Genomic DNA, 22344 nt, shown 5'->3' on the forward strand with positions numbered 1-22344 from the left:
TTTATTTTGACATAATTGTAGATTTGCATGTGCTTTTTTTAAATTAAATTCAGTTTTATTGAGATATATTCACATATCATACAATCATCCATGGTGTACAATCATCATGGTATTCACAGTACCATCATATAGTCATGCATTCATCACCCCAATCTATTTTTGAACATTTTCCTTACACCAGAAAGAATCAGAATAAGAATAAAAAATAAAAGTAAAAAAGAACACCCAAATCATGCCCCCCATCCCACCCTATTTTTCATTTAGTTTTTGTCCCCATTTTTCTACTCATCCATCCATACACTGGATAAAGGGGGCATGATCCACAAGGTTTTCACAATCACACTGTCACCCCTTGAAGGCTACATTGTTATACAATCATCTTCAAGAGTCAAGGCTACTGGGTTGGAGTTTGGTAGTTTCAGGTATTTACTTCTAGCAATTCCAATACATTAAAACCCAAAAGGTTTATCTATATAGTGCATAAGAATGTCTACCAGAGTGACCTCTTGACTCCATTTGGAATCTCTCAGCCACTGAAGCGTCATTTCATTTCATTTCACATCCCCCTTTTGGTCAAGAAGGTGTTCTCAATCTCATGATGCTGGGTCCAGATTCATCCCCGGGAGTCATATCCTGTGTTGTCAGGGAGATTTACACCCCTGGGAGTCAGGTCCCACGTAGGGGGGAGGGCAGTGAGATCACCTGCCAAGGTGGCTTAGCTACAGAGAGAGGGCCACATCTGAGCTACAAAGAGGTACTCAGGGGAGACTCTTAGGCACAATTATAAGCAGGTTCAGCCTCTCTTTTGCAGTAATGAGCTTCATAAGGGCAGGCCCCAAGATAGAGGGCTCGGCATGTCAAGCCATCAGTCCCCAATGTTTGTGAGAACATCAGCAACAATACAGGTGAGGAAGTCCAACACTTCCGCATTTTCTACCAGATTTGCTTGTGGTTTTAAGAAACAATGCAGAAAGATGTCCAGTACCTTTTACCCAATTTCCCCTAATGGTAACATCTTGCAAAACTGTAGTACAATATCACAACCAGGATACTGACACTGAGGCAGTCAAGACAGAGAACATTTTCATCAACCACAAGGATCCTTGATGTTGCCCTTTTATAGCCACACCCACCCCCTTAACCCCTGACAACCTCTAACCTGGTCTCCATCTCTAATTTTTTTTCACATTATGTATATGGAATCATATCATATGTAAACTTTTGGGATTGACTTTTAAATTTTTTTCATTTGAGCATTTGTAGGTTTTCAGAAAAATCATGCAGGAAATTCAGATTTCTCATATACACCCCTGTTGGGAATTGAATCATGTCCCTGACAAAAGGCATATTCAGACCCCAACCCCTGTTCCCATTTGTGAATAGGATCTTTAGAGATGTTATAGTTGAGGTGTGTCCACACTGAATGAAGGTGGGCCTTAATCCAATATGGCTGATGTCTTTATAAGCAAAGGGAATTCGATAAGGAAAGAGAAGCCACAGGCAGCAGCCAGAAGATGGATGTCAACAGAAACTAGAAGAGTTCCAGGCTGTCATGTGCATTGCAGTATGACAGAAAAGCCAAAGACCAGGGATCGCCGGCAGCCAACCTCAGAATGCCTCCATCTTCTGGGAGAAAGCACTGCCTTGCTGAGGACTTGACTTTAGACTTCTCCGAGCCTCAAAACCATGAGCCAGTAAATTTCCATTGTTTAAGCCAACCCATTGTATGGTATTTGTTTTAGTAGCTAAGAAACTAATACACATTACCTGACACACACACACACAACACATACACACACACTTTTCCCTGTTATTACCATTTTGTATTTATATGATACCTTTGTTATAATTGATAAAACAATGTAACTATATTATGAACAGTAGTCCATACGAGTTCACTTTTTGTGTTCCGTGGATTTTTTAAAGTTTTTATTCTGATAACACATATGCAGCTAAAATTTACCCTTTTAACCACTTTCAAGTATACAGTCAGCAATGTGAATTCCATTCACAATCTTGTGCTAATAGCACCACCATTCATTACCAAAACTTTTCCATCACCCCAAACAGAAACTCTGTACCAATTAAGTATTAACTCCCCATTCCCCGCCCCTACCCTTGATCCTGGTAACCTGTTTTGTAACTTCTGACTATGAATTTGCAAATTCTAATGATTTTATATAGTGAAATCATACAATATTTGCCCTTTTATGTCTGGATTATTTCATTCAACATGATGTCTTCAAGGTTCATCCATGTTGTTGCATGTGTCAGAACTTCATTCCTTTTTAAGGTTGAATAATATACTATTGTATGCATATATCACATTTCGTTTATCCATTCATCTGTTGTTTCCACCTTTTGGCAAATGAATAATGTCACTATGAACATCAGCGTGCAAGTATCTGTTAGAGTCCCTAATTCTTTTGGTCATACACCTAGAAGAAGGATCATATTGTAATTCTACTTTCAACTTTTTGAGGAACTGCCAAACTGCTCTCCATAGCAGCTGCACCATTTGATATCCCTACCAACAGCGAAGGGTTCCTATTTCTGCACATCCTCACCAACCCTTGTTATTTTCCATTTTTCTAATAGTAGCCATTCTGGTGGGTATAAGGTAGTATCTCATTGTGGTTTTGATTTGCATTTCCTTAATGGCTAATGACATTGAGGGGACTGACTTATTTCACACAACATAATTCTCTGGAGATTTATCCAGGTTGTTGCACGTATCAATAATTTGTTCCTTTCTATTGCTAAGTAGTATTTCATGACACGGCTGTACCACAGTTTGTTTGACCATTCACCCACTGAAGGATACTTGGGTTTTTTCTAGTTGCAGTCTATTACAAATAAAGCTTCGATGAACATTTGTATACAGGTTTTTGTGTGAATATAAGTTTTCATGTCTTTGAGATAAATGTCCAGGAATGCAACTGCTGGGTCATGTGGTAATTACACGATTAGTTTAGTTTAGTTTTTTTGTTTTTTTTTTTTTTGTTTTTTAAAAAAAAAACTGCCAAACTGTTTTCCAGAGTGGCTATACCATTTTACATTTCCACCAGCTATGTAGGGCTGACCAAGTTTCTCTGCATCCTTGTGAACATTTAGAATTGTCCCTTTTTAATTTTAGCCATTCTGATAATTGCATAGTGTTATCTTGTGGTTTTTATTTTCATTTCTCTAATGGCTAGGGATGTTGACCATCTTTCCATGTGCTTATTTGCCATCTGTATATTCTCTTTGGTGAAATATCTCTTCATGTCTTTTGCTCATTTTCTAATCGTATTATTTGTTTTTTACTGCTGAGTTTTGAGAATTCTTTATATATTCTTTGCCCCATATATGGTTTGCAAATATTTTCTCCCCTCTAACAGGGTTTTTGTTTTGTTTTGTTTTGTTTTGTTTTTTGGCAGAACAAAAGTTTTTAATTTTGACGAAGTCTAATTTATCAATTTTCCTTTGTATAAATCATGCTTTTGGAGTCAAAGCTAAGAACCCTTTGCTCTAGGTTCTGAAGGTTTTCTCCTATGTTTCTTCCTAAAAGTTTTACAGCTTTATGTTTTACCTTTAAATCTATGATCCATTTTGAGTTAATTTTTGTACAATGTATGAGACTCAGGTCAAAGTTTATTTTTTTGCCTAAGGATGTCCAATTGCTCCATCATGTTTTGAAAATGTTATTCTTCCTCCATTGAGTTATTTTTGCACCTCTGTCATATAAAAGCATTTTGCACCACTGTCATATAAAGGTAGGGCATATTTGTGGGGGTCTATTTCTGGATTCTCTATTCTTTTCCATCAGTTGATGTATCTATTCTCCATATGCAACTACCACACAGCCCTGATTACTATAGCTATATGATAAGCCTTGAAATTGGGTAGAATGATTCCTCCCACTTTATTCTTCTTTTTCAAAAATCACTTTACTCTTCTCTTTCTTTTGCTTTTCCAACTAAATTTTAGAATAATCTTATCTATATTTATAAAATTTCTGGCTGTGATTTTGATAGGAATTGAACTAAGTTTGTATATCAATTTAGGGAGAATTGACAACTTTACTTTGTTAAGTCTTTTGATCCCTTAACTCAGTATGGCTCTCCATTTATTTGGATCCTCTTTGATTTCTTTCTTCAGCATTGTGTATTTCACAGCATAAAAGTCCTGTATGTGTTTTGCTAGATTTATACTTAAGTATTTGTGCCGGTTTGAAACTGTTATGGAACCCAGAAGAGCCATGATCTTTTTCTTTTAATTCAGTTTTATTGAGATATATTCACATATCATACAATCATCCATGGTGTACAATCAACTGTTCACAGTATCATCATATAGTTGTGCATTCATCATCCCAATCTATTTTTTGAACATTTTCCTGGTACCAGAAAAAGTAAAAATAAGAATAAAAAATAAAAGTAAAAAAGAACACCCAAATCATCGCTCCCCTCCCACATTATTTTTCATTTAGTTTTTGTCCCCATTTTTCTACTCCTCCATCCATACACTGGATAAAGGGAGTGTGATCCACAAGGCTTTCACAATCACACTGTCACCCCTTGAAAGCTACATTGTTATACAATTGTCTTCAAGAGCAAGGTTACTGGGTTGGAGTTTGGTAGTTTCAGGTATTTACTTCTAGCAATTCCAATGCATTAAAACCCAAAAGGGATATCTATATAGTGTGGGAGAATGCCCACCAGGGTGACCTCTCGACTCCATTTGGAATCTCTCAGCCACTGAAACTTTATTTTGTTTCATTTCGCATCCCCCTTTTGGTCAAGAAGGTGTTCTCAATCCCATGATGCTGGGTCCAGATTCATCTTTGGTAGTCATATCCTTCTTTGCCAGGGAGATTTACACCCCTGGGAGTCAGGTCCCATGTGGGGGGTGGCAGTGAGTTCACCTGCCCAGTTGAGCCATGATCTTTTAATCCAATCTTGTTGGGTGGAAAATTTTGATTGAGTGTTTCTATGGAGACGTGATTCACCCAACTGTGGGTGATACCTTTGATTAAATTATTTCCATGGAGGTGTGGCCCAGCCCATTCAGGGTGGGTCTTAATTAGATCACTGGAGTATTTAAGAGAGAAGCTAAGAGCTGACGCAGACCCAGATGCTTGCTGACGCTTAGAGATGCTTGGAGATGCAGACAGAAGGACGTCTGGAGATGCTAAGAGATGAAGCCCAGAGTTTGCCTCAGAGGGGCTAAGAAAGTGAGACCCCCAGACGCTTAGAGAGAAATGCTCTGGGAGAAAGAAGCTAGGATGCACAGGAGCTGAGAGAGAGGAGCTGAAACACAACCTGGGATCAGCAGACACCAGCCACGTGCTTTCCCAGTTGACAGAGGTGTTCCGGATGCCATCAGCCATTCTTCAGTGAAGGTATCCTCTTGTTGATGCCTTAGTTTGACACTTCATTGGCCTTAAGACTGTAAATTTGTAACTTAATAAACCCCCTTTATAAAAGCCAATCCATTTCTGGTATTTTGCATAATTGCAGCTCTAGCAAACCAGAACAGTATTTTTTGAGCCACTGTAAGTGGTATTATATTTTTAATTCTGGTGTCCATATGTACATTGCTAGTATATAGAAATACAATTGATTTTTGTATGTTTATCATGTATGCTATGATCCCATTGAACTTATGTATTAGTTCTAGGAGGTCTTTTGTAGATTCTTTGGGATTTCCTATGTAGACAAACATGTCATTTGGAAATAAGGAGTTTTATTTCCTCCTTTCTGATCTATATTTCCTTTTCTTGCCTTCTTGTATTGGTTAGAACCTCCAGCGTTATGTTGAAAAAAGTGATGAGAGGACATTCTTGCCTTATTCCTGATCTTAGAAAGCATTCAGTCTTTTATCATTAACTATAATGCTACCTGTACATTTTTTATAGACACTCTTTATCAACTTGAGGAAGTTTCCCTCTATTCCCTTTTATTCTAAGAGTTTTAATCATGAATGGATATTGAATTTTGTCAAATGATTTTTCTGCGTAGATATGATCATGTGATTTTTCTTCTTTAGCCTGTTAATATGATGAATTACATGAATTGATTTTCAAATATTGAAGTATCCTTGTATCCCTGGAAAAATCCCAGTTGGTCATGGTGTGTAATTCTTTTCATATATTGCTGTATTAGTCAGGGTTCTCTAGGGAATCAGAACTGACAGGAGATATATTTGAATATTATGAGATTTTTTTAAGAATTGTCTCACATGACTATGGAGATCGGTAAGTCCAAATTCCATTGTACAGGCCACAAGCTGGGAATTCCAATGAAGGTTTTCAATGATTCCCCAGGAGGCGCTGCCTGAGGTAGAGATGGAAATTCTCTCTTCTGACTGCTGAAATCATCACTTCTCCTTTTAAAGCCTTCAACTAATTGGATGAGACATCTCTCATTGTTGAAGGTAATCTCCTTTGTTGATTATAGATGTAATCTGCCATAGGTGCAATCAACTTACTGATGATTTAAGTCCATGAAATATCCTCACAGAACAATTAGGTCAGTGCTTGCTTGACCAAACAGCTGGACACCATCATCCAGCCCCAGTTGAGACAAGAACTTAACCATTGCAATTTCCGATTTCTATTTGCTACCATTTTAAGGACTTTTGCATCCATATTCATGAGGGACACTGGGTTTGTAGTTTTTTATGTACCATCTTTGTCTGGTTTTGGTATCTGGGTACTGGGGTTACTGCTCGTGTAGCTGAGCGTTCCAACTCCCTCCTAGGCCTCCACTGATCCCTCCCTGGCTGGAAGAGTGTAGAGTGGCTAGCTGCTGCTCTCCACATCAGGGGTGGGCTGGGGGTGTGGCCTCATTATTCTGGGCAGTGGATAAAGTCCTGACCAGGCCTCCTCTGACACCACAAGAGGGAAGGAGCACCTTGTAATTGACAGGTGAGGATGAAAGTCCCAGCCCCTACCTGGCCTTCTCTGACAGCCACCCGAGTTGGGGGTTGGTTCACCTTCTTAGAGCCTTGTGACCATGCAAGTCTAGTCTCTCACTGGCCTTTCCTGGTGGGTGGGGCCATAGTTTGTTCTGTGGTATTTGGATGGAGCAGAACAGCTATTTTCTAAAAGTTTTCTGTCTTACTAAGCTGCTCCTTTCTAGGTCCTTTGGCTAGAGAAATCAGTATTTTGTGGGAGCTTTTTTTGTCCACATTCGTGGCATTTCTGGGTTGGCAGCTTCTTGAACTCCAAGTCTGGGATGTACAAAGCAAAAATAAAACCCAGGGAACTCACCACATTGTTTTTTGGGTCCTGAGGTCCCTAGTTGGCCTATCTTCTATCTTTTTCAGAGTCTTCTTATGCTTTTTTAATATATAATGTTCAGAGGTTTTAGTTGTACTTAGGGAAGGAAACAGGGGAAATGCATCTACTTCATCTTCCTAGAATATTAAATGAATATTAAATTGGTAACAATTGCAGATGATAAAAGGTAAAAAGAGGTAGGAGATAGACTTATTTTCTCCATACCCTTTTTTACCACTTAAATTTTATACCATGTAAAGGTATTACCTATTCAAAATGCTACACTTTTAAAATTTTTCATAAGAATGTGTTACCCAACATCTTAAAGAATGTTGGATTTACTAGTTGGCAATGTGGGTTCACTAGGAAAATTTGCCAAGGTAATCTCCTTTCCATTTGAATTGCCACAAAAGAGTCTCTGGATTTTAAATCTTTTTGTATGGATGGTCTCATGTAAGCAGAATGATACGGTAATACATCCAGAGTTGGTTAAACAACTTTATCCAAAGAAAATCACTCCTTTTTCCCATCTCCCCAAGTGTTGCTCTGCAAACAGAACAAGGTGTTTCTGCTGGAATGGGTTATGTGTGTGCCCCCTGCCACCCCCTTTGCACAACTTGACTTTTTAAAAAGTATCAAAAAGGTCTCAGAGAGAGGAAGAGCTTATTTCAGACTTGATGCCAGGTTTTCTCTAATACACCTCCCCATTCTCAAATATATCCAGACCTGAACTTGTCTATCACTGATGTATTACACCAGCTTTACCCACTCATGCCAACTTGTACGGTCCAGCTGTCAATGGCATAGTTCTACTTTTCCACAGAGACAAGGCGCTACCCCTCCACACCCAACCCCCGAGAAGCAGAACAAGGTGGGCGAGTCGGGGGTAAGAACACTGCCAGGATGCTCCAGCTTGCGAAAGAGGGCCCACTGGGCACTGCTTGGCCTCCCAGCCTTCCCCTCTGAACACTGCTGGGGTCACCTCATTCTGCTCTCGTTTCTTTCCTCTCACTCTGAAGTCCCTGCTCTAGTATTATTCCTGACTTGTACCTGCTTCTCATTTCTCAAACTTTAGTCAACGCACACCTGAGGAGTTTGTTAAAATGCAAACTCCCAGGGCCCTGTCATTGACATTCTGATTCAGTAGGAAGGGGTGGCACCTGGAAATCTGCATGTTTAACAGCCTCTCAGGCAATCCCAGTACTAGAGATCCAGAGGAAAGGGCTGGCTGATGTAGGTCCACAGGTTCTCAGGTTCTCCTCCCTGAGGTTCTCCGCTTCTCCACCCTGGTCATTTGTTAGAGTCACTTGAAGATGTGATCATGGTTATGTGGTTAGGTTATTAAGAAGGGTCCTTACCGTTTAGACGTAGATACTATTTACAAATGAAATATGATCAGCATTTGCTTCAAAAGAATCCAATAGGGGCAGGGGGAGGAAAATGGGTGAAGAAATAGAAGAAACACAATTGGGTATAAGCTGATAATGATTGAAATCTAGGTGATATGTACCACAGGGATTGATATACTAATTTCTACTTTTTTATGTTTGAAATTCTCCATAAAACAGTTTAAGATGGATCACTAGGGAAGCCTTTTAAACAATTCCCATGCCTGGACTTATCCCTGACCAATTAAATATAAATCTCTGTGGGTGGGATGTAGGGATTTTCCCCCTACTGTGCTCTAGGTGATTCTGACCTGTAACCAGAGTTGAAAGTCACTGCCTTCGGAGAAAGAAAAAGGACTTCTTTCCCTTAGGTTTCTCCCCCTGCTCCCCACCCCACCCCAACACACACATACTTCCTTCCCTTCTTTGACTGGAAAGCTCCTATTTCACCTATTTTTAAAATTCCTTCCTTTTTTAAAAGTTTTATTTATGTGACAAATATCACATAAAATTTGTCATTTTACCAATTTTAAAGTATACAATTCAGTGGCATTAATTACATTTACAATGTTGTACAACCATCACCATCATCTATTACCAAAACTTTTTCATGACCCCAAACAGAAACTCTACCCATTCAGCAGTATTTTCTCTTTCTCACCTCCTTCCAGCCCCTGGTAGCCTTTAATCTACTTCCCACCTCTCTGATTTGCTTATTCTAGATATTTCACATAAGTGGAATCATGCAATATTTGTCCTTTGGGGTCTGGCTTATTTCACTTAGCATAATCTTTTCAAAGTTCATCCATGTTGCAGCGTGTATCAGAACTTCATTCCTTTCTATGGCTGAATAACATTCCACTATATGGATAAACCACATCTTGATTATCCATTCGTTAGTTGATGGGCACTTGGGTTTTTGGCTATTGTGAATAATGCTGCTATGAACATTGGTGTATAAGTATCTATTTAAGTCCCTGTTTCTAACTCTTTGGAGCATATCTGTAGAAGTGGAATTGCTGGATCATATAGTAATTCTTTGTTTAATCTTTTGAGGAATTGGCAAACGGTTTTCCACAGTGGTTGCACCGTTTTACATTCCCACCAAAAATGCATGAAGTTTCTACTTTCTCCACATCCTTGCCAACACTTGTTATTTTCCATTTCTTAAATAAGTCATCTATATCTCAATAAAATTGCATTAAAAATAATAATAATAGCCATCCTAGTTGGTATTTAGTGGTATTTCATTGCATTTCCCTGAGGGCTAATGAAGTTTAGCATCTTTTCATGTGCATATTGGCCATCTATCTTCTTTGGAGAAACATCTATTCAAATACTTTGCCCATTTTTAAATTGAGTTGTCTTTTTATTATTGATAAGTAAGAGTTCTTCATATATTCTAGATACAAGTTCCTTGTCAGATGTATGATTTGCAACTATTTTCTCCTGTTTCATAGGTTGTCCTTTTACTTTCTTGATAAATAAGAACAAAAATTTTTCATTTTGATGAAGTCCAGTTTATTTTTTATTTTGTTATTTTTTATAATAACGTATCTAAGAACCTTTTGTCAAATCCAAAATCATAAAGCTTTCCCCCTATGTTTTCTTCTAAGGGTTTTACAGTTTTAGCTCTTAACATTTAGGCTCTTGATCCATTTGAATTAATTTTTGTGTAAAGTGTGAGGTAGGGTTGCAACTTCATTCTTTTGAATATGGATTTTGAGTTTTTCCAGCACCATTTGTTGAAGAGACTGACCTTTCCCCATTGAGTGGACTTGGCACCCTTTTCAAAAATCAATGGGCCTATCTCGACAGGTGAACTCACTGCCCTTCCCCCTATGTGGGACCCGACTCCCAGGGTTGTAAATCTTCCTGGCAATGCAGAATATGACTCCCGGGAATGAATGTGGACCTGGCATCGTGGGACTGAGAGTATCTTCTTGACCAAAAGGGGGATGCAAAATGAGATGAAATAGTTTCAGTGGCTGAGAGATTTCAAATGGAGTCGAGAGGTCACTCTGGTGGACGTTCTTATGCACTATATAGATAACACCTCTTAGGTTTTAATATATTGGAATAGCTAGAAGTAAATACCTGAAACTACCAAACTCCAACCCAGCAGTCTGGACTCCTGAAGACAATTATATAATAATGTAGATTATAAGGGGTGACAGTGTGATTGTGAAGACCTTGTGGATCACACCCCCTTTATCTAGTGTATGGATGAGTAGAAAAATGGGGATAAAAACTAAAGGACAAATGGGGTGGGATGAGGGGTATGATTTGGGTGTTCTTTTTTCACTTTTATTTTTTATTCTTGTTCTGGTTCTTTCTGATGTAAGGAAAATGTTCAGAGATAGATTGTGGTGATGAACGCATAACTATGTTATCATACTGTGGAGAGTGGATTGTATACCATGGATGACTGTATGGTGTGTGAATGTATTTCAATAAAACTGAATTTAATTTAAAAAAAAAAAAAAATCAATGGGCCTTGTGCAGCACCCGGCAGGCGCCTGCTCCACCACCAAGATGCCCAAGAGGAAGGTCAGCTCCACCAAATGGGCGGGGATGGAGGAGCCCAAGATGAGGTGGGTGAAGCTGTCAGCTAAGCCTGCTCCTGCGAAAGTGGAAACGAAGCCAAAAAGGCAGTGGGAACTGATAAAGTCTTCAGACAAAAAAGTGCAACCAAAAGGGAAAAGAGGAGCAAAGGGAAAACAAGCTGAAATGGCTAACCAAGAAACTAAAGATTTACCTGCAGAAAATGGAGAAAATAAAAATGAAGAAAATCCAGCCTCTGATGAAGCAGAAGAGAAAGAAGTCAAGTCTGATTGATCTCATGTATCATGTCTTACCAGTGGTCCCTGTTTCTCCCTTCTTGTACAATCCAGAGGAATATTTTTATCAACTATTTTGTAAATGCAAGTTTTTTAGTAGCTCTAGAAGAAACATTTTTAAGGAGATTGAAATCCTACCACATCCCATTTTTTAAGTGTAAATGCTTTTTTTTTAAACAGGAGAAATCATTTGCTGGTTGTTTATTTTTCAGTACAACCAGAAAATAGTGGGATATTGAATTATGGGAGGTTGTCAACTTTAACACTCCATAGGGTGGGGGGGTGGCAGTTATTATACCCTATAATACAATGCACAGTAAATGATGATTTGGAGTCACAGTCTTCCATTTAATATGTCTTAAACATTTTAAATTACTTCTACTCCCATGTTTTTTAGTAGAATTAATTCTTAAAACTGTGCCCTGATCTTGGCTCTCCCTGTCAGAAATGTGTGTGCTCTGTAACATCCTTGGTTGTGGCTGTCCAGTTTTCCTAACAACTTTATTATATACTGTGAAAGATTGGAAACGTGAGTATATACTGCATATGACATTAAATTGTGAATTAGTTGGGCTTAGAATGCAACAGCTTATCAACATTTGAAGATAATGGTACTTGATATCCTCTTAGGGAAAACTTGCCTCCAAATTTTAAGCTGGAAAGTCACTGGAATAATGTTAGAAAAGAATTACAACTATGGGGTTTTTAAATTGTCGGTACATCCATTAATTATGCACAAATTGTTCATAATGTCTGTGTGCTGATCTTCAGAACCAATAAAATCTCAGTTATGAAAGAATTTTTTGAAATTCCGCCCCCCAACAAAATCAATTGGCCTTGGACATATGGTTTTATTTCTGAACTCTCTATTCTATTCCACTGATCAATATGTCTACCCTTATGCCAATACCATATTTTTTTTTTTAATTACTGTAGCTTTGTACTTTTGAAATCAAAAACTGTGAGTCCTCCAACTTTAGGGTTTCCTTTTGAGCTTCTTGACTTCAAAAACCCTAACATCGCTACAGACGAAATCAGCTCTAGGCCACAGCACAGTTCAGCTTTGGCAGACATTACCATTTTCCCTCTAATATCCGTTCTTTTCATTTCCCTCATTAACAAAGGCTACATGTTTTTATGGGTGAAGCAATGTGTCTCACCAGTTTGCAAACTTCTCGCTAATTAGTGGTCAGGTGATCCACCTCTGGCCAATAAGGTGTGAGCAGAAGTCTGCAATGATTGCTGGGAAAGTTTTGCTTTATCGATATAGGTGCCACTCAGCCCTTCCTCCATGTTGTTTTGCTTCTTCCTGCTTGGATTCAGGCTGGAGGTGGAGGAGCAGCACAGGACACCGTGGGTGCGCCCCTCTGCTGGACGTGCCATCTAAACTCTTCTTGAAAGATGTCCTCTGGTAACTGAAGCCCCATTTCCAACCAAGTTCTGTCTCTCCATGGATATGCTTTTAAGTAAATGCTGCTAAGAGCCTAAATGCATGTTCTTCCAAACATGTTTATTGGCATAGAAAATATCCATCCATTTTCTAGCTGCTGGTACTTTGAATTTAACCGGACACTTAATCTCACTCCCCTCAAATATAACAGAAAGAAAAGGGCATTTTTAATTTTTTCCTTGCTCTAATTGCAAAAGAGGAAAATGGGGTAACAGAGCACACTGAATGCCCTGGGAAAAGGCAATTCAACAAGTTCCCAAAGAAAATCAGCTTGTTTAATTTAAACCTACTTAATGCTTTTTAAGTAAAGCATTAACAAACAGTTCGGGGAAGTGTGAAGGCATTTTAGTCAACTGATTTCACATGTAAAATTTTTAAAAAGCAGTTATCCAAGTGACCAAAGTAATGAGACACAGCAACATCATGTGCCCCCTAAAATGCTGCACCACGGACACAGCATCTTCTGTGGGATTCTTTCCAAACACGCATGACCTGAATCTAAATGTGGAAATATCGCACAAACCCAAATTGAGACATTCCACAAATGTCTGGCCAGTATCCTTCCAAAGTGTCAAGGTCATGAATGACAAAGACCAAGGAACTGATGGAAAGAGACTATGGAGACATGACAACTAAATGCAATGTGGGATTCTGGATTGGCTTCTGATCCAGAAAAAAGACATCAGTGGGATGTTTGGCAAAATTTGAATGAAGTCTGTAGACTAGTTAATAGTGTTTTATCAATGGCCTTTCCTGGCTTTGATAATTTCACTATGGTTTTGCAAGATGCTAACATTTGGGGAAGTTGGGTAAAGAGTACATAGGAACCCTTTGTACTATTTTTGCAACTTTTATAAAAGTGAAATTATTTCAAAATAAAAAGTTAAAAACAGCAGTTATGCAATATATTCTTCTCTGCCCTGTGTGCCCTGGGAAGGTTTCTGTCTTCTGTGGACACCTTTGCATTTCCTGAGCTGGCAGAGGGGTGGGTATTTGAGAGACATCTTTGAGTGTCAGGCCTCATCACCACGTGCATCACATATGTGTGAAAAGCTCCACTTTGCCACAGAAAGTGTGCCCCTCAAGGCCACCTCCACTCTTCGGTTTCTTACCTCATTGCATTTTCTCTGTCACAGAAACTCAGGGATTTCCCTGGGAGCTGTGACAGCGGTCTGGAAAGGCGGGCAGCCAGCATGGTGGCCACAAGTGGTAGAGTGGTGCGCTTCCTCCTGGCGGGTTCTGAAACACAAAATGCACCTCGGCGTTACCTTGTTGCCTGCAGCAGGCAGGACTGGGCATTTTTCCAGCAGGTTGTGAAAGCCAAACTGGTCTCTGGCTGTTCGGCCCAGGTCCTGTCATGGTACCAGTCAGTCCCGCCTGCACCTTCCTCTCCAGCTACAGCCTCATGTGATGGAAAGATGTGCCACCATGTCACTAGGCCTCCCTGGACAAGTCATCCCCCAACTGTGACATGAGGAGGTTGGACCCGACCTGTAATTCTCAAACCAGGCCACGCAGCAACCACTGTGGACTCCCAGACCTAATCTCCTGGGGAATCCGACCCCGTGTATCTTGTTCCCTTGTCCATGTTCCCCATACCCAGCAAAACATCCATCTGTGGTGACCAGGGGCATCGGCTTCCATTCCCCATTTGCTCACACACCTCCGCAAGTGGCTTTTCCAGCTCCATGCCTTATAATATTTGACTCAACTCTCCACCCCTCTCCCCAACCCCACCCCAAACACGGGGTCTGGTTCTGAGCAGCAGCCGAATTTCCAGTAACTCATTATAGCGTGGAGATTAGAGCTATAAAATAAGAGACTCTTTAATCAACCTAAATTAAAACACACATACACACACACAACAGCCTGCCCCGCCCCCCATCCCCCACTCCAAGTTAAATCAATCTTATTACAACATGGACATGTATCCTTTGGTGTCACCTTAAGGCTACTTAGCACTGTAACTGGTTGTGCAGTATTGTGATTGCTGTGTGCCTTTCCTCTTGGCCTAACAGGGAAGGAAGAGGAGGCCCAAGGGAGTTGAGCAAGGCCACCAGAGCCTGGGGGAGCTGTTGTTTTTTCCTGGTAAATGGGTTCTAGCCTCCCTTGTGTACACCTGGTTGCAGTTTGTCCTACTCCTCTTATCAGTAATAAGGCACTTGTGGGAAGCAGATCTCCCCCCACCCATTTGTTACCCCAAACCTAACAACTGATAACCAACCTCCTGGACGAATAGGTCACTAATATGTCCATTACCTGACAAACCACCGGACTGTTCACTGTGGGAGGCAGGTGAAGGTGTTTGATCTGTTTAATCCTTAGGAAAGGAAAACAAGCAGGGGCCCCTGTGGCTGCTGTTATTTTTCCTGGATTGCACAGTAGACTCCTAACTACCTCCACTTCTGTCCGCTCTCACCACACTCCATTTTCAGCACTGCAGCCAGCAGGCCCTTTCTCACATCAGGAGAAAATTATGTAAATTCCCTTGTCTCCTTTCCAGGCCTGTTGGAGCTGGCCCCTTCTTCCTTTTAGATCCCTATCTGGTACCACCCTTCCCTTTGCTCTCCACCCTGACCTGAAAGTTCTTTGTGAGTGTGCAGCTCTTTCCCCACTCAGGGCCTGGCCCTTGCTCTTCCCTCACTCCAAACGGCTCAGACAGGCTGTCCCTGATCCCCCTTTCTAGAGAAGCTCCTCATGCAACACACACAGTGTGGCAACCCGTGGACTGAGCAAAACAGGCCTGCAGATCTTTGGTGCACAGCAGTCTGCATGACCTAGGCAGCTAAATGTTTAACCTATTGTCTTTCTAAGCCAGTAAAGAGAAAAAGGGTAAATTGACCTTAAAATGCAACTTTATGCAAGCAGGCAGGAAGTGAGAGACTCTTAGTCTCACAAAAAGAACAAAATATAATTGTTCAAGTGCTATTCTAGTCCTTCCTGCACCACCCCCCAGGGCAGAGTGACCTGTTCCTGCATCTATGCTCCCCCCACCCTTAGGAAGGCCTTTGTCTTAAACCCCTATAAAAGGCTTTCTGCCCTTTTCGCATTGCTAGGTTGTCTTCCCTGCGAATGTGATACCTCCCTGGTCTGAGAGAGCTGTCATGATCTCTCCACGACTTCTCACCCTGTAAGTAAGCCCTGAATAAAAGTTCATGTATCAGAAAATGCTCCTTGTCTTCTCTGGCCTTTGGACTGGCATGGCCCTTTTGGGTTGCGAAACAGAGGTTGCTCTCTATGATCACTCTTCATAGCACCTATCTCAATCCCAAATTATGTTTGTTTATCTTCCTCCACACAATTAAAAGTTCATTGAGGAGGCGGGGCAAGATGGTGGACTGGTGAGCTGTATGTTTTAGTTACTCCTCCAGGAAAGTAGGTAGAAAGCCAGGAACTGCGTGGACTGGACACCACAGAGCAATCTGACTTTGGGCATACTTCATACAACACTCATGAAAATGTGGAACTGCTGAGATCAGCGAAATCTGTAAGTTTCTCTGGCCAGGGGACCCGCACCTCTCCCTGCCAGGCTCAGTCCCGTGGGAGGAGGGGCTTTCAGCTCTGGGAAGGAGAAGGGAGAACTGCAGTGGCAGCCCTTATCGGAAACTCATTCTACTGATCCAAACTCCAACCATAGATAGACTGAGACCAGACACCAGAGAATCTGAGAGCAGCCAGCCCAGCAGAGAGGAGACAGGCATAAAAAAAAAAAACAGCACGAAAAACTCCAAAATAAAAGCGGAGGATTTTTGCAGTTCTGGTGAACATAGAAAGGGGAAGGGCAGAGCTCAGGCCCTGAGGCTCATATGCAAATCCCGAAGAAAAGCTGATCTCAGGGGTATTCGCCTACCCCACCTCCATGGTTGCTAACATGACCACAGACATAGGGGACTGGTGGTTTGATGGGTTGAGCCCTCTACCACAGGTTTTACCCTTGGGAAGACGGTTGCTGCAAAGGAGAGGCTAGGCCTCCCTATGGTTGTGCCTAAGAGCCTCCTCCCGAATGCCTCTTTGTTGCTCAGATGTGGCCCTCTCTCTCTAGCTAAGCCAACTTGAAAGGTGAAATCACTGCCCTCCCCTCTACGTGGGATCAGACACCCAGGAGAGTGAATCTCCCTGGCAACGTGGAATATGACTCCCGGGGAGGAATGTAGACCCGGCATCGTGGGACGGAGAACATCTTCTTGACCAAAAGGGGGATGTGAAAGGAAATGAAATAAGCTTCAGTGGCAGAGAGAATCCAAAAGGAGCCGAGAGGTCACTCTGGTGGGCACTCTTATGCACACTTTAGACAACCCTTTTTAGGTTCTAAAGAATTGGGGTAGCTGGTGGTGGATACCTGAAACTATCAAACTACAACCCAGAACCCATGAATCTCGAAGACAGTTGTATAAAAATGTAGCTTATGAGGGGTGACAATGGGATTGGGAAAGCCATAAGGACCACACTCCACTTTGTCTAGTTTATGGATGGATGAGTAGAAAAATAGGGGAAGGAAACAAACAGACAAAGGTACCCAGTGTTCTTTTTTACTTCAATTGCTCTTTTTCACTCTAATTATTATTCTTGTTATTTTTGTGTGTGTGCTAATGAAGGTGTCAGGGATTGATTTGGGTGATGAATGTACCACTATGTAATGGTACTGTAAACAAACGAAAGTACGATTTGTTTTGTTTGACTGCGTGGTATATGAATATATCTCAATAAAATGAAGATTAAAAAAAAAAGTAGATTAAAGGTGACTCAGGCTGGAGGGGAGAAGGGAACAGTTTTTCTTTAATGGGTATAGAGTTTCTATTTGGGGTGATAAAAATGACTTGGTAATGGATGATGGTGACGGTTACTCAACATTGTAAATGTAATGCCACTGAACTGTACACTTAATGGTTAAAATGGCAAATTTCATGTTACGTATATTCGTTCCCACAGTACAATAAATTAAAAATAAAAAAATAAAAAAATAAAAAAAAGCTGATCTCTCTGCCCTGTGGACCTTTCCTTAATGGCCCTAATTGCTTTGTCTCTTAGCATTTCAATAACCCATTAGATCTCTGAGAAGGGCCCTTTTTTTTTTTTTTCTTAATCCTTTTTTCTTTTTCTAAAACAATTAATCTAAGAAGCCCAATACAGAAAGCCGCAAAGACTTGCAATTTGGGCAGGTCAAGACAAGAGCAGAACTAAGAGAGCTCTGAGACAAAAGGCAATAATCCAGTGGCTGAGAAAATTCACTAAACACCACAACTTCCCAAGAAAAGGGGGGTGTCCGCTCATAGCCATCATCCTGGTGGACAGGAAACACTCCTGCCCATCGCCAGCCCCATAGCCCAGAGCTGCCCCACACAACCCAGTGTGACGGAAGTGCTTCAAATAACAGGCACACACCACAAAACTGGGCGTGGACATTAGCCTTCCCTGCAACCTCAGCTGATTGTCCCAGAATTGGGAAGGTAGAGCAGTGTGAATTAACAAAGCCCCATTCGGCCATCAGTTCAGCAGACTGGGAGCCTCCCTACACAGCCCAGCAGCCCAGAACTGCCCTGGGGGGACGGCACTCACCTGTGACATAGCACAGTCATCCCTCAACAGAGGACCAGGGGGTGCACGGCCTGGAAGAGGGACCCACTTGCAAGTCTCAGGAGCCATACACCAATACCAAGGACTTGTGGGTCAGTGGCAGAGACAAACTGTGGCAGGACTGAACTGAAGGATTACACTATTGCAGCAGCTTTAAAACTCCAGGATCACCAGGGAGATTTGATTCTTAGAGCCACCCCCCCTCCCTGACTGCCCAGAAACATGCCCCATATACAGGGCGGGCAACACCAACTACACACGCAAGCTTGGTACACCAATTGGACCCCACAAGACTCACTCCCCCACTCACCAAAAAGGCAAAGCAGGGGAGAACTGGCTTGTGGAGAACAGGTGGCTCGTGGACGCCACCTGCTGGTTAGTTAGAGAAACTGTACTCCACGAAGCTGTAGATCTGATAAATTAGAGATAAGGACTTCAATTGGTCTGCAAATCCTAAAAGAATCCTATCAAGTTCAGCAAATGCCAAGAGGGCAAAAACAACAGAAAATTATAAAGCATATGAAAAAACCAGACGATATGGATAACCCAAGCCCAAACACCCAAATAAAAAGATCAGAAGAGACACAGCACCTAGAGCAGCTACTCAAAGAACTAAAGATGAACAATGAGACCATAGTACGGGATACAAAGGATATCAAGAAGACCCTAGAAGAGCATAAAGAAGACATTGCAAGACTAAATAAAAAAATGGATGATCTTATGGAAATTAAAGAAACTGCTGACCAAATTAAAAAGATTCTGGACACTCCTAGTACAAGACTAGAGGAAGCTGAACAACGAATCAGTGACCTGGAAGATGACAGAATGGAAAATGAAAGCATAAAAGAAAGAATGGAGAAAAAAATTGAAAAAATCGAAACGGACCTCAGGGATATGATAGATAATATAAAACGTCCGAATATAAGACTCATTGGTGTTCCAGAAGGGGAAGAAAAGAGTAAAGTGGCACGATATATTTTGACAGAATGGAAAATGAAAGCATAAAAGAAAGAATGGAGAAAAAAATTGAAATTCAATTGAAAAATTGAAAAAAATTGAAAAAATCGAAACGGACCTCAGGGATATGATAGATAATATAAAACGTCCGAATATAAGACTCATTGGTATTCCAGAAGGGGAAGAAAAGACAGTGGCACGATATATTTAAAATTCTGAGAGAGAAAAATTTCCAACCAAGAATTCTTTATCCAGCAAAGCTCTCCTTCAAATTTGAGGGAGAGCTTAAATTTTTCACAGACAAACAAATGCTGAGAGAATTTGCTAACAAGAGACCTGCCCTACTGGAGATACTAAAGGGAGCCCTACAGACAGAGAAACAAAGAAAGGACAGAGAGACTTGGAGAAAGGTTCAGTACTAAAGAGATTCGGTATGGGTACAATAAAGGATATTAATAGAGAGAGGGGAAAAATATATATGACAAACATAAACCAAAGGATAAGATGGCTGATTCAAGAAATGCCCTCACGGTTATAACGTTGAATGTAAATGGATTAAACTCCCCAATTAAAAGATATAGATTCGCAGAATGGATCAAAAAAAATGAACCATCAATATGTTGCATACAAGAGACTCATCTTAGACATAGGGACACAAAGAAACTGAAAGTGAAAGGATGGAAAACAATATTTCATGCAAGCTACAGCCAAAAAAAAGCAGGTGTAGCAATATTAATCTCAGATAAAATAGACTTTAAATGCAGGGATGTTTTGAGAGACAAAGAAGGCCACTACATACTAATAAAAGGGGCAATTCAACAAGAAGAAATAACAATCGTAAATGTCTATGCACCCAATCAAGGTGCCACAAAATACATGAGAGAAACACTGGCAAAACTAAAGGAAGCAATTGATGTTTCCACAATAACTGTGGGAGACTTCAACACATCACTCTCTCCTATAGATAGATCAACCAGACAGAAGACCAATAAGGAAATTGAAAACCTAAACAATCTGATAAATGAATGAGATTTAACAGACATATACAGGACATTACATCCCAAATCACCAGGATACACATACTTCTCTAGTGCTCATGGAACTTTCTCCAGAATAGATCATATGCTGGGACATAAAACAAGCCTCAATAAATTTAAAAAGATTGAAATTATTCAAAGCACATTCTCTGACCACAATGGAATACAATTAGAAGTCAGTAACCATCAGAGACTTAGAAAATTCACAAATACCTGGAGGTTAAACAACACACTCCTAAACAATCAGTGGGTTAAAGAAGAAATAGCAAGAGAAATTGATAAATACATAGAGACGAATGAAAATGAGAATACAACATACCAAAACCTATGGGATGCAGCAAAAGCAGTGCTGAGGGGGAAATTTATAGCACTAAACGCATATACTAAAAAGGAAGAAAGAGCCAAAATCAAAGAACTAATGGATCAACTGCAGAAGGTAGAAAATGAACAGCAAACTAATCCTAAACCAAGTAGAAGAAAAGAAATAACAAGGATTAAAGCAGAAATAAATGACATAGAGAACAAAAAAACAATAGAGGATAAATATCACCAAAAGTTGGTTCTTTGAGAAGATCAACAAGATTGACAAGCCCCTAGCTAGACTGACAAAATCAAAACAAGAGAAGACCCATATAAACAAAATAATGAATGAAAAAGGTGACATAACTGCAGATCCTGAAGAAATTAAAAAAATTATAAGAGGATACTATGAACAACTGTATGGCAACAAACTGGATAATGTAGAGGAAATGGACAATTTCCTGGAAACATATGAACAACCTAGACTGACCAGAGAAGAAATAGAAGACCTCAATCAACCCATCACAAGCAAAGAGATCCAAAGAGTCATCAAAAATCTTCCCACAAATAAATGCCCAGGGCCAGATGGCTTCACAGGGGAATTCTACCAGACTTTCCAGAAAGAACTGACACCAATCTTACTCAAACTCTTTCAAAACACTGAAGAAAATGGAACACTACCTAACTCATTTTATGAAGCTAACATCAATCTAATACCAAAACCAGGCAAAGATGCTACAAAAAAGGAAAACTACCGGCCAAACTCCCTAATGAATATAGATGCAAAAATCCTCAACAAAATACTTGCAAATCGAATCCAAAGACACATTAAAAAAAATCATACACCATGACCAAGTGGGGTTCATTCCAGGCATGCAAGGATGGTTCAACATAAGAAAATCAATCAATGTATTACAACACATTAAAAACTCGAAAGGGAAAAATCAAATGATCATCTCAATAGATGCTGAAAAAGCATTTGACAAAATCCAACATCCGTTTTTGATAAAAACACTTCAAAAGGTAGGAATTGAAGGAAACTTCCTCAATATGATAAAGAGCATATATGAAAAACCCACACCCAGCATAGTACTCAATGGTGAGAGACTGAAAGCCTTCCCTCTAAGATCAGGAACAAGACAAGGATGCCCGCTGTCACCACTGTTATTCAACATTGTGCTGGAAGTGCTAGCCAGGGCAATCCGGCAAGACAAAGAAATAAAAGGCATCCAAATTGGAAAAGAAGAAGTAAAACTGTCATTGTTTGCAGATGATATGATCTTATATCTGGAAAACCCTGAGAAATCGACGATACAGCTACTAGAGCTAATAAACAAATTTAGCAAAGTAGCGGGATAGAAGGTTAATGCACATAAGTCAGTAATGTTTCTATATGCTAGAAATGAACAAACTGAAGAGACACTCAAGAAAAAGATACCATTTTCAATAGCAACTAAAAAAATCAAGTACCTAGGAATAAACTTAACCAAAGATGTAAAAGACCTATACAAAGAAAACTACATAACTCTACTAA

General features: G+C 40.3%; 1 protein-coding gene across 2 annotated transcripts in view; it reads right to left on the reverse strand.

Annotated features, from left to right (window-relative positions):
* The window catches only part of BDH1 (3-hydroxybutyrate dehydrogenase 1), a 55973-nt gene that overhangs the window by 20244 nt on the left and 13385 nt on the right, over window positions 1-22344 (reverse strand). For both annotated transcript variants that reach the window (XM_037837843.1, XM_037837836.1), the window contains exon 2: window positions 14055-14181. In XM_037837843.1, the coding sequence (XP_037693771.1) occupies window positions 14055-14137 (83 nt within the window). In that variant the 5' untranslated portion in view covers window positions 14138-14181. The remainder of the gene's footprint in view (window positions 1-14054; window positions 14182-22344) is intronic.

This window comes from Choloepus didactylus, chromosome 1, assembly GCF_015220235.1.
Source record: "Choloepus didactylus isolate mChoDid1 chromosome 1, mChoDid1.pri, whole genome shotgun sequence".
NCBI lineage: Eukaryota > Metazoa > Chordata > Mammalia > Pilosa > Megalonychidae > Choloepus > Choloepus didactylus.